General features: G+C 44.7%; 1 protein-coding gene across 1 annotated transcript in view; it reads left to right on the forward strand.

The window, feature by feature from the left end:
- Nucleotides 1-2434: 2434 nt before the first annotated feature.
- Nucleotides 2435-14044, forward strand: part of LOC120997836 (lysosomal amino acid transporter 1 homolog) — a 31107-nt gene continuing 19497 nt past the window's right edge. The window contains exon 1 of the mRNA XM_040428145.1: nucleotides 2435-2726. Coding sequence (XP_040284079.1) covers nucleotides 2530-2726 — 197 coding nt within the window. The 5' untranslated portion in view covers nucleotides 2435-2529. The remainder of the gene's footprint in view (nucleotides 2727-14044) is intronic.

Genomic DNA, 14044 nt, shown 5'->3' on the forward strand with positions numbered 1-14044 from the left:
AAGAGTAATTTATTGGTGGAATATTAATAAATAGCTCTGAAATTATAATGCAATAAAATATAAAATACAATACTAATATAATATGATGTAGTACCCAAATAACGAATTAAAATGTAATAATAGCACCTACATAGATACAATAATATAACATAAGCAATGCTAAAAAGAGATAAAAAAGGGCAAATATAGTAATATAGATGATATAAAAAACAGTATAAAATGTAGAAGTGGTTATATATTCGATAAGTATTCGGTATATATTCGATGAACCACTGCACAGTCCAGTGAAGAAATATGCCAGGTATAGTGTCCGATGATAAAAGCGGATAAATGTCCCTGTATTTAAAGAGATAGATTCGCTTGTATAGAAACAAATCAACGTACAGTCTAGGAATAGGAATGCACCTGTTATATGCCGTCTGTTGTGAGTATAACCGTGGCGTCCCACGAGGCTCACTGAATCAGATTAGGCAGTACCTGGGTCTAGTCGCTTGCTCAAGGTGGTCATGTAGCTCTCAGCATGAGAGATCTCTTGGTAGCTTTTCACCGATGTTGCAAGCCTGGACCTAGTTGGTAATTATCAAGGCGTCTTACTTCGTTCGCATTTGCGCGGTGTCACTGTTCCGGCAAAATTAGAATCCAATTGTCGGGATGTAAGGGTCTCATAAATGTTTCATAAATGAGACCCTTACATTTATGAAACATTTATGAGACCCTTACATCCCGACAATTGGATTCTAATTTTGCCGGAACAGTGACACCGCGCAAATGCGAACGAAGTAAGACGCCTTGATAATTACCAACTAGGTCCAGGCTTGCAACATCGGTGAAAAGCTACCAAGAGATCTCTCATGCTGAGAGCTACATGACCACCTTGAGCAAGCGACTAGACCCAGGTACTGCCTAATCTGATTCAGTGAGCCTCGTGGGACGCCACGGTTATACTCACAACAGACGGCATATAACAGGTGCATTCCTATTCCTAGACTGTACGTTGATTTGTTTCTATACAAGCGAATCTATCTCTTTAAATACAGGGACATTTATCCGCTTTTATCATCGGACACTATACCTGGCATATTTCTTCACTGGACTGTGCAGTGGTTCATCGAATATATACCGAATACTTATCGAATATATAACCACTTCTACATTTTATACTGTTTTTTATATCATCTATATTACTATATTTGCCCTTTTTTATCTCTTTTTAGCATTGCTTATGTTATATTATTGTATCTATGTAGGTGCTATTATTACATTTTAATTCGTTATTTGGGTACTACATCATATTATATTAGTATTGTATTTTATATTTTATTGCATTATAATTTCAGAGCTATTTATTAATATTCCACCAATAAATTACTCTTACATTATATATACTTGTTCTTGGTCTTCACTTGGTCCAGCTGGCGAGTGCTCAGTCTTTCTACATACATATACTACAATCCCTTTTATGACTGGGTGAGTCATAGTAGACTTAGCAGCACCCACTTCCACAGCTGTGTACAGAGTGAGCCACCATACTTTAAGTGAATTTCCTACATAACACAGATTTACCTGCAAATGAGCTCATAGTTTACTTCCCATTATAGTCTATAGGCATTCCATTGTGTCATTTCTCTTGTCATTTCATAGAAACCAATGATAATCCCACTTAATCTCAATTTTAAATTATTCCCACTGAATTTGAAGAGTATGTCTGCTAAAGATTTACTTGATATGTTGAATGGTTCATACACCAAGTCACGTTTTACTTCCCATTATAGTCTTTGGGCATAATATTGCTAAATAACACAGATTAACCTACAAATAAAATCATATTTTACTTCCCATTATAGTCTATGGGCATTCCATTGTGTCATTCACACTTGTCATTCCATAGAAAATAATGATAATCCCACCTAATCTCAATTTAGATCAATGCTACTGTGTTCGGATAGTATGCCTGCTAAAGATTTATTTGATGTCATATGGTTCTCGTCTCCATGGCCCATCTTTCTTCCCATTATACTCTAGGGGCATTCCATTTGCCTTCATTATAGTCTATGGGCATTCTCTTCCCCTGTCAAAGTCTATGGGCATTCTATTCCGTCATTCCTTTTAGTATGCCCCGTCCAAAAGCACTGGCCCAAAAATAAAAACTCATTAGAAAGCAGAGGCAAAACCAAAAGCTGCCTCCTCTCCTCAGTACAGCCGCAGGCCCCAGCTTACAGTTGAAGCAGGGCGATAAACCAGTTGAAAGGGTTAATTTCCAGGACAGTGGAGACCACGGAGACCCCTCAGTCTCTGAGGCACCAGCTGTCTCCAGCAGGACGGCCCAGCTACCTCATGACGTCAAGAACGACACGTTACTGCTAAGGGAGGGAGCACGAGCGGGAGGGCGGGGCTCTCCTCCACCAATCAGGAAGGGGCATTGTCTGTACGGCCAGCGTAGCGGAGAAACACCTCAGTGGGCGCAGAAGCCGGGGACCGCGGGCCCTGAGCCGGAAATCTACGGGCCCTGCTGTCTGAGGAGGGGACGGGATGGCAGACAGAGGGCCCAGGTTTCCTCCCCTGCTCGGGATGAACATGTCACGGACAGAAGCGAGGCAGCTGCTGTGTCCTGACGGGACCCCGTGGATCTGGCAGCTGCTGGAGCAGTGTGTGCGGGACGCCTGGGAGTACTGGAGCGTGGTCATAGGGCTCGTCTCCATCGGCTGCTTCTTGTTTGCGGCATTGCCGTAAGTACAGGGGTTGTGTGTGTGTGTTGCCGGGCGTGCCATACTGTGTCAGGAGCTGCTCCAGGGCCTGGCATATCAGGCCGCAGGGCGACAGTGCCGGGGATGTCATGAGGGCGCAGGGTGAGGGTGCCCGGCATGTTCAGGCTGCAGGGTGGCAGTGCCCGGCATGTTATCAGGCCGCAGGGTGAGGGTGCCCGGCATGTTCAGGCTGCAGGGTGGCAGTGCCCGGCATGTTATCAGGCCGCAGGGTGAGGGTGCCCGGCATGTTATCAGGCTGCAGGGTGGCAGTGCCCGGCATGTTATCAGGCTGCAGGGTGGCAGTGCCCTCATGCTATCAGGCTGCAGGTTCTCTCCTTCCATGGAAGGATGCCTGTACTCATACTTGTATGGTGCCACGCCTGATATTTTAGACATGAGCCTTGGCTCTGTTCACACTTGAATAAACCATGATGCAGTGATGAATCTGTATGATGGATGCCAGTGACGCAGGAGGTCAGGTTTTGCCAAGATGTCTATTGTTTTAACAGGAATAACAGAAATGCATGGAGGAGCAGCCTATCAGATTCCACCTTTCATTTTCCATAGGAGCCCTGAAAAATGAAAGGTGCAATCTGATTGGTTGCTAGGGGCAATTAAGCCAGATTTCCGTGAACAGCAGTGAGGATAAATCTCCCCTAAATGTTCTCAAACAGCACAAAGAGTCAGAAAACCTCTTCACACTATTTAGACAGCATAATAGACACCCGTTTTTACATCGCCGACAGATCACACGACGTTCCTTTACGTTACCATAATTCAATAACGTCAATTTATTAATTTGCATCAACAATTAAGACGAGATAAATAAGCGTTTTCAGTACAATCTCTACTACACCATTATCATTCAACATGATCGTTACCATTCAAACTGTAACGATTATCTGCTCATCTGAATGCGCCCCTTATCAGTGTAAAGCCTCAGGGGCAGAATGTCGGAAGCGTTCCCTCCAGTCAGTCACCTGCTCGCTGGAGGAGGAGACCGCTGCTGTTACACGCGTCACTGCCGGCAGACAATGAGGCAGTATAGGGACGAGCGATACATTAGCGATCATTCCTCCCTATACTGTCTCAGTGTTTGGCAGTAACGTGCCTATTACTCAGTGCGATCTGCCGCCGGCAAACCAGAATTTTTTTAACATGTTAAAAGATCTCGATTACCCAATGAACGAGTGTTTGCAACAGGTAATTGGTGGCGGTATTACAATAATCTGGCGGTGTAATAGGGTCTTTATTCACACAGTCAGTGATTTCCATCAGTCAGGACCAGGATTGGAGCCTCCCCAGAGATCAGGCATAAGGGTTCATGCACACCACCGTTGTTGTTTTGTGATCCGTTTTTCACAGATCCGTTGTTTCGTATCTGATTTATTTTTTTTTTTTCCTCCAATTTGTCATATTCCGTTCCGTTATTTCACAAAACATATCTGTATGCGATCCGTTTTTTGCTGATTGGAAACAGTAACTTATTAATCACCAAACGCATGAGTGATATGGGCTGGGCACAGCATTTCTACAGTATGGATCCGCAAAATACAGATGACATACGGGTGCGTTCAGTATTTTTTGCGGATCCATTGATTTGAATGGGGCCTCGGACCTTGATTTGCGGACAATAATAGGACATGCACTACTTTTCTTGCGGAACAGAAATACAGAAACGGAATGCACACGGAGTACCTTACGTTGTTTGTGCGGACCCGCATACGGTCCGCCCAAAAAAATGGAACGGAAGCGGAAAGAAAATACGTTTGTGTGCATGAGCCCTAAGGAAAGATCTGCTCCTGTTCTGTGTTGGGAGCTGCACCTGGTCTTTGCCCCCAGGTGTAACGTGTGATGCTTTTGTTGAGCCTCTTATCCTCCTTCCGTATCTGATGGGAGTGAATGTTCTGACTGAGAAAGTCAAGTGAGGCGGTTTGCTGCGCTGAAAGCCCAAAGAGGAAGTTAAGGGGATGTCCAGCTGTTAATATCGATTTACCTATCGTCAGGATAGGTCATCAATATCCGATCGGCAAGGGTGCGGGAGCTGTTTGACGAGGAGGAGGCTGCGCTCGTCTCCTGTGGAGCGGTGGCGTAGTGTAATTACCAGTACTCGCTTCATTCACTTGACGGGAGCAAGTACTTGTCTTACACTTCACTTCTGAGACGGAAAGCAGTGTTAGGTCCCATTCACACGACCGTACTGCTTTGCGGATCCGCAAAAAAAAAAACGTAACAGAGTTGTTAAATATGTTCCTTTTTCCCTACGCCTCCACAACGGCAGTAAACATGGAGATTATCCCGCCTTCTGAGGGACAGGAAACAGCTTTGTGGATCAGCCCATATAAGGCCCCCTCCCTCTTACCTCTCCAGTTGTTTTCCTGTCCCTCAGAAGGTCAGGACTTGCCGGATGGATCAGTCACGCGCCCAGCCTTTTCGGTTTGTTATCCCGGCTCTGGCCGGAGGGCTGAGGCAGGGGATAGGGTCGCGGAACTCTGCAAGAAGTTCCTCCTTCCCTGTGGTTTAAGCCCAGCGTTGCTGGCCACCCCGGGCTTTGGACCCGCGTCCAGTGCGGACCGGCCCTGTTTCTGCGAGCCGGGGGAGCGTTCCTGGGCCTGGGAGCGCTCCCCACACATTTTCCCTATGCGCGCGCGCCGGCAGTTGAATTCTATATGACGTCGGAGGCCGGCGTGTGACGCGAGGGGGGGCGGAGCATAATGTCGTCATCGGTGGGAACCAGGAAGTAAAAGAGCGCGGCTGCCGGCGTTCCATGCAGCTCCTGCGCTCTTCTCCTGAGAATGTCCCAGCAAGCTGACGATTCGCCCAGGCGGCCCACAGATTCCTCCAGGCCCTCTAGCCCGGTAAGCCTCCTCCCATTACTAAATAACAGGGTGCCTTATCCTGTATGGGGGTCTCCTTGGTGGTGGTTCTTTACCCTTCTCTTTAGAGACTAAGGATAAAACTTTCCTCTCCAATTTTGTGTCTCTCAGGGTAAAGAATCCTCAAAAGAGGATCTACCTTTGAAGAAAAAATGCGTAATGTGCAAGAAATCGCTGTCTGGTACATACAAGAAATCATTGTGCCAAAAGTGTTGTGACAAGGTTGTGTCAGAAGAGACCCCATCTTTAATTGAGAGTTTGAAAACCATAGTCAGAGAAGAAGTGGGTGCAGCTGTAGAAGCTAAGTTATCTACATTGTCTCCCAGACCATCTACCTCAGGAGCCATAGTCCCTAATGTGCAGGACTCTGACCTGGATGAAGGTGAAATTTCCTCTGGGTCTGACTCTGATATTTCAGATCAAGCAGGCGGTAAACCTCTCTGTTCAGTTGAGGAGACGAATTCCCTACTGAAAACCATTAGGGCTACAATAAGCCTGGAAGAGCCCAGAGAACCCCTTTCAGTTCAGGACCAATTGTTTGCTGGATTAGGGGACAAGAAAAAACGAGTCTTTCCCGTCCACCCTAACATCCGAGCTTTAATACACTCAGAATGGAGAGACCCTGAGAAAAAACAATCCGCCTCTAAGTGGTTAAAGAGAAAATACCCTTTCGCGGAAGAAGATTCTGTAGCCTGGGATAAGACCCCTAAAGTAGATGCCCCAGTAGCAAGAATCTCCAAAAAAACTGCCCTTCCATTTGAAGACCTCGGCCTTCTTAAAGATCCGATGGACAAAAGATGTGAAAACCTCCTTAAAAAGATGTGGGAATCCTCTACGGCCACTCTAAGACCAGGGATCTCTGCAACTTATACGGCGAGAACCCTGGGCCTTTGGTTGGGACAGTTGGAGGAACATCTAGAGTCAGGCACTCCACGAGATGAAATCCTAGCTTCTATACCTATGCTAAAACAGGCTGCTAATTTTATGGCAGACGCGTCAGCAGACATAGTGAAGCTTTCAGCCAGATCTGCTGCCCTCTCTAACTCTGCTAGAAGAGCAGTATGGTTACGCACCTGGTCCGGTGACACAGCCTCCAAGAACAAGCTGTGCACTCTGCCATGTGAGGGAGATAGGGTGTTCGGTACGGCCTTGGACGACATTCTAGAGAAAGCTTCAGATAGAAAAAAGGGCTTTCCTACAGAATCAAAATTTTTTCAACAAAGGCGGTCCTTTCGGTCCCAGAACCGGGGTAGGCCGGACCAAAAAAGAAGGGACACTAGACCAGCCTGGCAGTCCAATAGGGGTAAAGGCAGAGGGTTCCTGTTTAACCCTGACAAATCGGCCCACACCTCTACTCAATGACGCCAAAAGCGTAGTGGGAGGAAGACTGTCCCAATTCTATCCTGCCTGGGTAAATATCCAGGCCTCTCCATGGGTTCTGTCAGTCATAAAAGACGGGTACAGTCTAGAGTTAAAAACCTGCCCACCAGACAGATATATGGAGAACCCTCGTCCGGGGGAGATAAGCCAACAAGGATGGGGAGCCCACATGGAAGGGAAACTAGCTCAAGGCCAGTGGAGTCTTGTTCTGAAAAAAGCCTCCTCCAACAAGAGAGAATTGTCCGCGGTTTGGGAAGCCCTTAAAACATTTACACCCTCCCTCCTGCAGAGGAATGTAAAGATCTTGTCGGGCAACTCTACAACAGTGGAGTACCTGAACAAACAGGACGGCACAAGAAGCCTATCGCTAGCCCTGGTGGTGAGAAAAATCTTCAGTTGGGCAGAAAAGAATATTCAGTCCCTTTCAGCAGCCCATGTGAGAGGAAAAGAGAATCAGGTGGCGGATTTCCTCAGCCGGGACCAGCTAAACGCAGGAGAGTGGATGCTAAACCCTCAGGTATTCAAGCAGATCTGTTCCAGGTGGGGAATGCCGAAGATCGACCTGTTCGCCAGAAGAAAAAACAAACAGGTTCCGAATTTCTACTCTCTGGCAGTAGAAGATCAACCCTTAAAGGTGGATGCGCTCTCGGTACCCTGGCCACCAGTCCTGTTATATGCAGTCCCACCATTCTCCCTCATACAGCGGGTCATAGCAAAGATTTTGGAAGAAAGAGTACGAATCATTCTGATCACTCCATTTTGGCCGCGCAGATCATGGTTTCCGATCCTGAAGATTCTAGCAGGAGAAGAATTCTGGATCCTCCCTCCTCGCCCAGACCTTCTACTTCAGGGTCCGGTTTCTCATCCTCAAGTCACCCAACTCCGTCTGACGGCCTGGAGGCTGAAAGAAACATCCTGAGGAAAAAAGGTTTCTCTGGGAAAGTGATCTCCACCTTACTTCTTAGTAGGAAACCGGTCACCTCGAAAATATATCTAAGGGCCTGGAAATCCTTTCTGCTCTTCGTGAAGGATAAATATGACCCGTCAGGAGAACCTCAGATGTCCCTCATACTGGACTTTCTCCAAGCAGGGTTGGATAAAGGCCTCGCAGTAAGTACACTAAAAGTTCAGATAGCAGCCTTGAGTGTATTTATGGACTGTAAACTGGCTAACATGGAAATAATAAAAAGGTTTTTTAAGGCGGCCGTCAGGATTCGCCCTAGGTTAAGATCCCTAGTGCCTCCTTGGGACTTAAACTTGGTACTGTCCAAGCTTATGTACCCTCCATTTGAGCCAATTACAGATATACCCTTAAGAATTCTTACTCTTAAGACATCATTCCTGCTAGCCATCACTACGGCCAGAAGAGTAGGCGAAATACAAGCCTTTTCTATCCTGCCTCCATACCTTTCCATTTCAGACGACAGGATCACGCTAAAACATGCTCCAGAATTCCTTCCGAAGGTAGTCTCAAAATTTCACTGCCAACAGGAAATTATCCTTCCCTCCTTTTGTTCTCAGGCGAAGAACGAAAAAGAGAGACTTCTTCATAACCTGGACGTCAGGAGATGTGTCCTCCAATACCTGAAAGCCGCTAAGGAGATTAGGAAGACTAATCAACTTCTAATTCAATACCTGGGCATGTTGAAGGGAAAAGCGGCCAGCAAGACTTCAATATCAAGATGGATCAAGTCCTGTATCTATCTAGCCTACCAGACAGAAGGTGTTCCTCCTCCACCGTTTCTCAAAGCTCACTCTACCAGGGCCCTAGCCACATCCTGGGCCGAGGGTGCTTCAGCTTCCTTAGAGGACATTTGCCGTGCAGCCACATGGTCCAATCCATGTACATTTTTTAGACATTACAGATTAGATGTTTCTGCAAATAGGGATTTAGCCTTTGGGCGGAGGGTCCTATCTGCAGTTGTCCCACCCTAGGCTGTTATCCTATGTTACTTCCTCCATGTTTACTGCCGTTGTGGAGGCGTAGGGAAAAGACTTGCATTACTCTTACCGGTAATCGTTTTTTCCCTTTAGCCTCCACAACGGCAGGAGGAATTCCTCCCCCAAAAAAAATAAAATAAAAATAAAAATAAAAAAAATAATCTACTATATATAGATATACATTATTTAATACGTATAAATACTTATGTGTATATTCTATTGATGAAATATATGTTCTTCTAAGTTAGAGCAGACTGGCTCTGATATTTGTTACTTTTGATCTTTATTAAACCTTCCTTGCATTTATCTCTGAGTACTAGGTTACTAACTGGAGAGGTAAGAGGGAGGGGGCCTTATATGGGCTGATCCACAAAGCTGTTTCCTGTCCCTGAGAAGGCGGGATAATCTCCATGTTTACTGCCGTTGTGGAGGCTAAAGGGAAAAAACGATTACCGGTAAGAGTAATGTAAGTCTTTTTTGCGGATCCATAGACTTGTATGGGTCCACGGAACGTTTTCTGCGGACAAGTATAGGACATTGAAGTTTATTTTTGCGGAGCCGCGATACGGAAAAAAAAAAACGGATCCGGAGAGCACACGGTGTACTGTCCGCATCTTTTGAGGGCCCGTAGAAATGAATGGATCCGCAAAATTACAGAACGGGTGCGGATCCGTACATACGGTCGTGTGAATGGGCCCTAATGTAGAGGAAGCAGCGGTTGCATGAAGCATCGCCTCCTCTTCAAACAGCTGATAAGTGGGGGTGCCGGGAGTCGGACCCCCGCCGATCAGATATTGATGACCTATCCTGACTGTAGGTCATCAATATTGATGGCTGGACAATCCCTTTAAGAAAAACTGTCAACATAAAATGCAGTGCGATCTGACAGCACCTTGTTATACATCAGGAGGAGCTGAGCAGATGGAGATATAGTTTTATAGGAAAAATTCAGTAAAACTTGTAATTTATCCATTTATATCTCTGCTTCTTCTAACAGCTGTTGGTACAGGGAGGGGTATCAGTGACAGCTCTGTCTATGTACACTTATACACAATGCTATCTGATAACACCTCCCTCCTGTACACACAGCTGATAGAAGTGTATAAAATACAGGTTTTACTGAATACTTTCCCATAAAACTATATATCCGTCTGCTCAGCTCTTCCTGCTCTATAATATGGTGCTTTCAGATTGCACTGCTTTTTATGGTGACAGGACAAGTGGAATTATAAAATGATGGCCCTGATTTATCAAGGCCACCGCGTGTTACACCAGCCTTGATAAGACCACTGCTGCCGCAGGAGGCCTGTAAGTTATGATGAGACGCAGGCTTTATCATAAATGACCTGCCTCCTCCAGCTCTCTGCACCAGAATGAAATCTACCGCAACCTGGAGCCGTAGATGCGACTAGAAAAGTCTTTTTCTATGCCAAAAAGATGCAAAGGGCATGATGAATTTCCCCCTATATCCAGAAAACCATCCCCTATTTATTTTATTGTTTTAAAGAAATTTGACACAGAATATTCACATATGTGCAGTTTAAAAGGTGTAATTGTAGTGTACATCTGACTCGGATGTGAACAAAGCCGGAAGCATCTCATGACTGAAGATCTCTGCAAATCAGAAGGAAATTGACATCCATACAAGTTGTGTGTGTCCAGCCTTGGGGACATACACAAGGACAAGTCCCATGCATGGACTATGTAGTCAGGCGGTGTCCCTATGGTTTTGTGTTATGCAAGCCCTTTGTGCCACCATAATGCACCAGATCCTCCTAGAAGCTAGGGCATGGTTTCTCAACAGAAGCAGGAAATGGTATGGCCAACATATGGTGGACATGCTGTGGATTTTCTGCAACAGAACTGCATGCAGAACATGTGCAGTCTATACAGTAGCAGCAAGGTGGATGAGCTTTATAAAAATAGGGTGAAGTCTGCTGCAGACCCCCAGCGTTTAGGCTATGAATTCTGCAACAAAGCCCGCACAGTTTAGTGCAGAATTCCAGCAGATGTGACCCATCCCCTGTGGAGGTGCCCTTACTGTAGAAGTCAGTAATACAGGCGATGTCTGTTGGTAAGAGAGAGGTGCACCATAGGGTGATATCGGTCAGGTAAGGTAAAAAATCCACTCCAAATGGGAGGCTCACCTTAAAAGGTTGTGCTAACCTTTTAAGGGAACCTGTCACCGGGATTTTGTGTATAGAGCTGAGGACATGGGTTGCTAGATGGCCGCTAGCACATCCGCAATACCCAGTCCTCATAGCTCTGTGTGCTTTTGTTGTGTAAAAAAACGATTTGATACATATGCAAATGAACCTGAGAGGCGTCAGAGACAGGACTCATCTCTGGTTAAAGCGAACCTGTCACCTGGATTTTGTGTATAGAGCTGGGGACATGGGTTGCTAGATGGCCGCTAGCACATCAGCAATACCCAGTTCCCATAGCTCTGTGTGCTTTTATTGTGTAAAAAAAAACGATTTGATACATATGCAAATTAACCTGAGATGAGTCCTGTATGTGAGATGAGTCAGGGACGGGACTCATCTCAGGTTAATTTGCATATGTATCAAATCGTTTTTTTTACACAATAAAAGCACACAGAGCTATGGGAACAGGGTATTGCGGATGTGCTAGCGGCCATCTAGCAACCCATGTCCTCAGCTCTATACAAAAAATCCAGGTGACAGGTTCCCTTTAATTTGCATATGTTTCAAAGCGGTTTTTTTTACACAATAAAAGCACACAGAGCTATGTGGACTGGGTATTGCGGATGTGCTAGCGGCCATCTAGCAACCCCTGTCCTCAGCTCTATACCCCAAATCCCGGTGACAGGTTCCCTTTAACCACCTCAGCCCCCATAGCTTAAACCCCCTTAATGACCAGGCCACTTTTTACACTTCTGCACTACACTACTTTCACGGTTTATTGCTCGGTCATACAACTTACCACCCAAATGAATTTTACCTCCTTTTCTTCTCAATAATAGAGCTTTCATTTGGTGGTATTTCATTGCTGCAGACATTTTTTACTTTTTTTGTTATTAATCAAAATGTAGCGATTTTTTTTTTGCAAAAAAAAATCACTTTCAGTTGTAAAATTTTGCAAAAAAAACGACATCCATATATAAATTTTTCTCTAAATTTATTGTTCTACATGTCTTTGATAATAAAAAATAAATGTTTGGGTAAAAAATAAAAATGGTTTGGGTAAAAGTTATAGCGTTTACAAACTATGGTACAAAAATGTGAATTTCCGCTTTTTGAAGCAGCTCTGACTTTCTGAGCACCTGTCATGATTCCTGAGGTTCTACAATGGCCAGACAGTACAAACGCACCACAAATGACCCAATTTCGGAAAGTAGACACCCTAAGGTATTCTCTGATGGGCATAGTGAGTTCATAGAACTTTTTATTTTTTGTCACAAGTTAGCGGAAAATGATTTTTTTTCTTTTTTTCTTACAAAGTCTCATATTCCACTAACTTGTGACAAAAAAAAAAAACTTACATGAACTCACTATGCCCATCACGAAATACCTAGGGGTGTCTTCTTTCCAAAATGGGGTCACTTGTGGGGTAGTTATACTGCCCTGGCATTTTAGGGGCCCAAATGCTTGTGAAGTAGTTTGAAATCAAAATGTGTAAAAAATGGCCGGTGAAATCCGAAAGGTGCTCTTTGGAATGTGGGCCCCTTTGCCCACCTAGGCTGCAAAAAAGTGTCACACATGTGGTATTGCCGTACTCAGGAGAAGTTGGGCAATGTTTTTTGGGGTGTCATTTTAAATATACCCATGCTGGGTGAGATAAATATCTTGGTCAAATGCCAACTTTGTAGAAAAAAAATGGGAAAAGTTGTCTTTTGCCAAGATATTTCTCTCACCCAGCATGAGTATATGTAAAAAGACACCCCAAAACGCATTGCCTAACTTCTCCTGAGTACGGCAATACCACATGTGTGACACTTTTTTGCAGCCTAGGTGGGCAAAGGGGCCCACATTCCAAAGAGCACCTTTTGGATTTCACCGGCCATTTTTTACAGATTTTGATTTCAAACTACTTCGCACGCATTTGGACCCCTAAAATGCCAGGGCAGTATAACTACCCCACAAGTGACCCCATTTTGGAAAGAAGACACCCCAAGGTATTTCGTGATGGGCATAGTGAGTTCATGGAACATAGACCTTGTAAGAAAAAAAAATAGAAATAATAAATCATCATTTTCCGCTAACTTGTGACAAAAAATAAAAAATTCTAGGAACTCGCCATGCCCCTCACGGAATACCTTGGGGTGTCTTCTTTCCAAAATGGGGTCACTTGTGGGGTAGTTATACTGCCCTGGCATTCTAGGGGCCCTAATGTGTGGTAAGTAGTTTGAAATCAAAATGTGTAAAAAATGACCTGTGAAATCCTAAAGGTGCTCTTTGGAATGTGGGCCCCTTTGCCCACCTAGGCTGCAAAAAAGTGTCACACATGTGGTATCGCCGTACTCAGGAGAAGTTGGGCAATGTGTTTTGGGGTGTCTTTTTACATATACTCAGGCTGGGTGAGAGAAATATCTCGGCAAAAGACAACTTTTCCCATTTTTTTTTTTATACAAAGTTGGCATTTGACCAAGATATTTATCTCACCCAGCATGGGTATATGTAAAATGACACCCCAAAACACATTGCCCAACTTCTTCTGAGTACGGCGATACCAGATGTGTGACACTTTTTTGCAGCCTAGATGCGCAAAGGGGCCCACATACCTTTTTATAATTTTTTTAGACATTTATATTCCAGACTTCTTCTCACGCTTCAGGGCCCCTAAAATGCCAGGGCAGTATAAATACCCCACATGTGACCCCATTTTGGAAAGAATACACCCCAAGGTATTCAATGAGGGGCATGGCGAGTTCATAGAATTATTTTTTTTTTTTTTTTGGGCACAAGTTAGCGGAAATTGATTTTTTTTGTTTTTGTTTTTTCTCACAGTCTCCCTTTCCGCTAACTTGGGACAAAAATTTCAATCTTTCATGGACTCAATATGCCCCTCACGGAATACCTTTAGGGTGTCTTCTTTCCGAAATGGGGTCACATGTGGGGTATTTATACTGCCCTGGCATTT

Source organism: Bufo bufo, chromosome 4 (genome assembly GCF_905171765.1).
Source record: "Bufo bufo chromosome 4, aBufBuf1.1, whole genome shotgun sequence".
Lineage (NCBI taxonomy): Eukaryota > Metazoa > Chordata > Amphibia > Anura > Bufonidae > Bufo > Bufo bufo.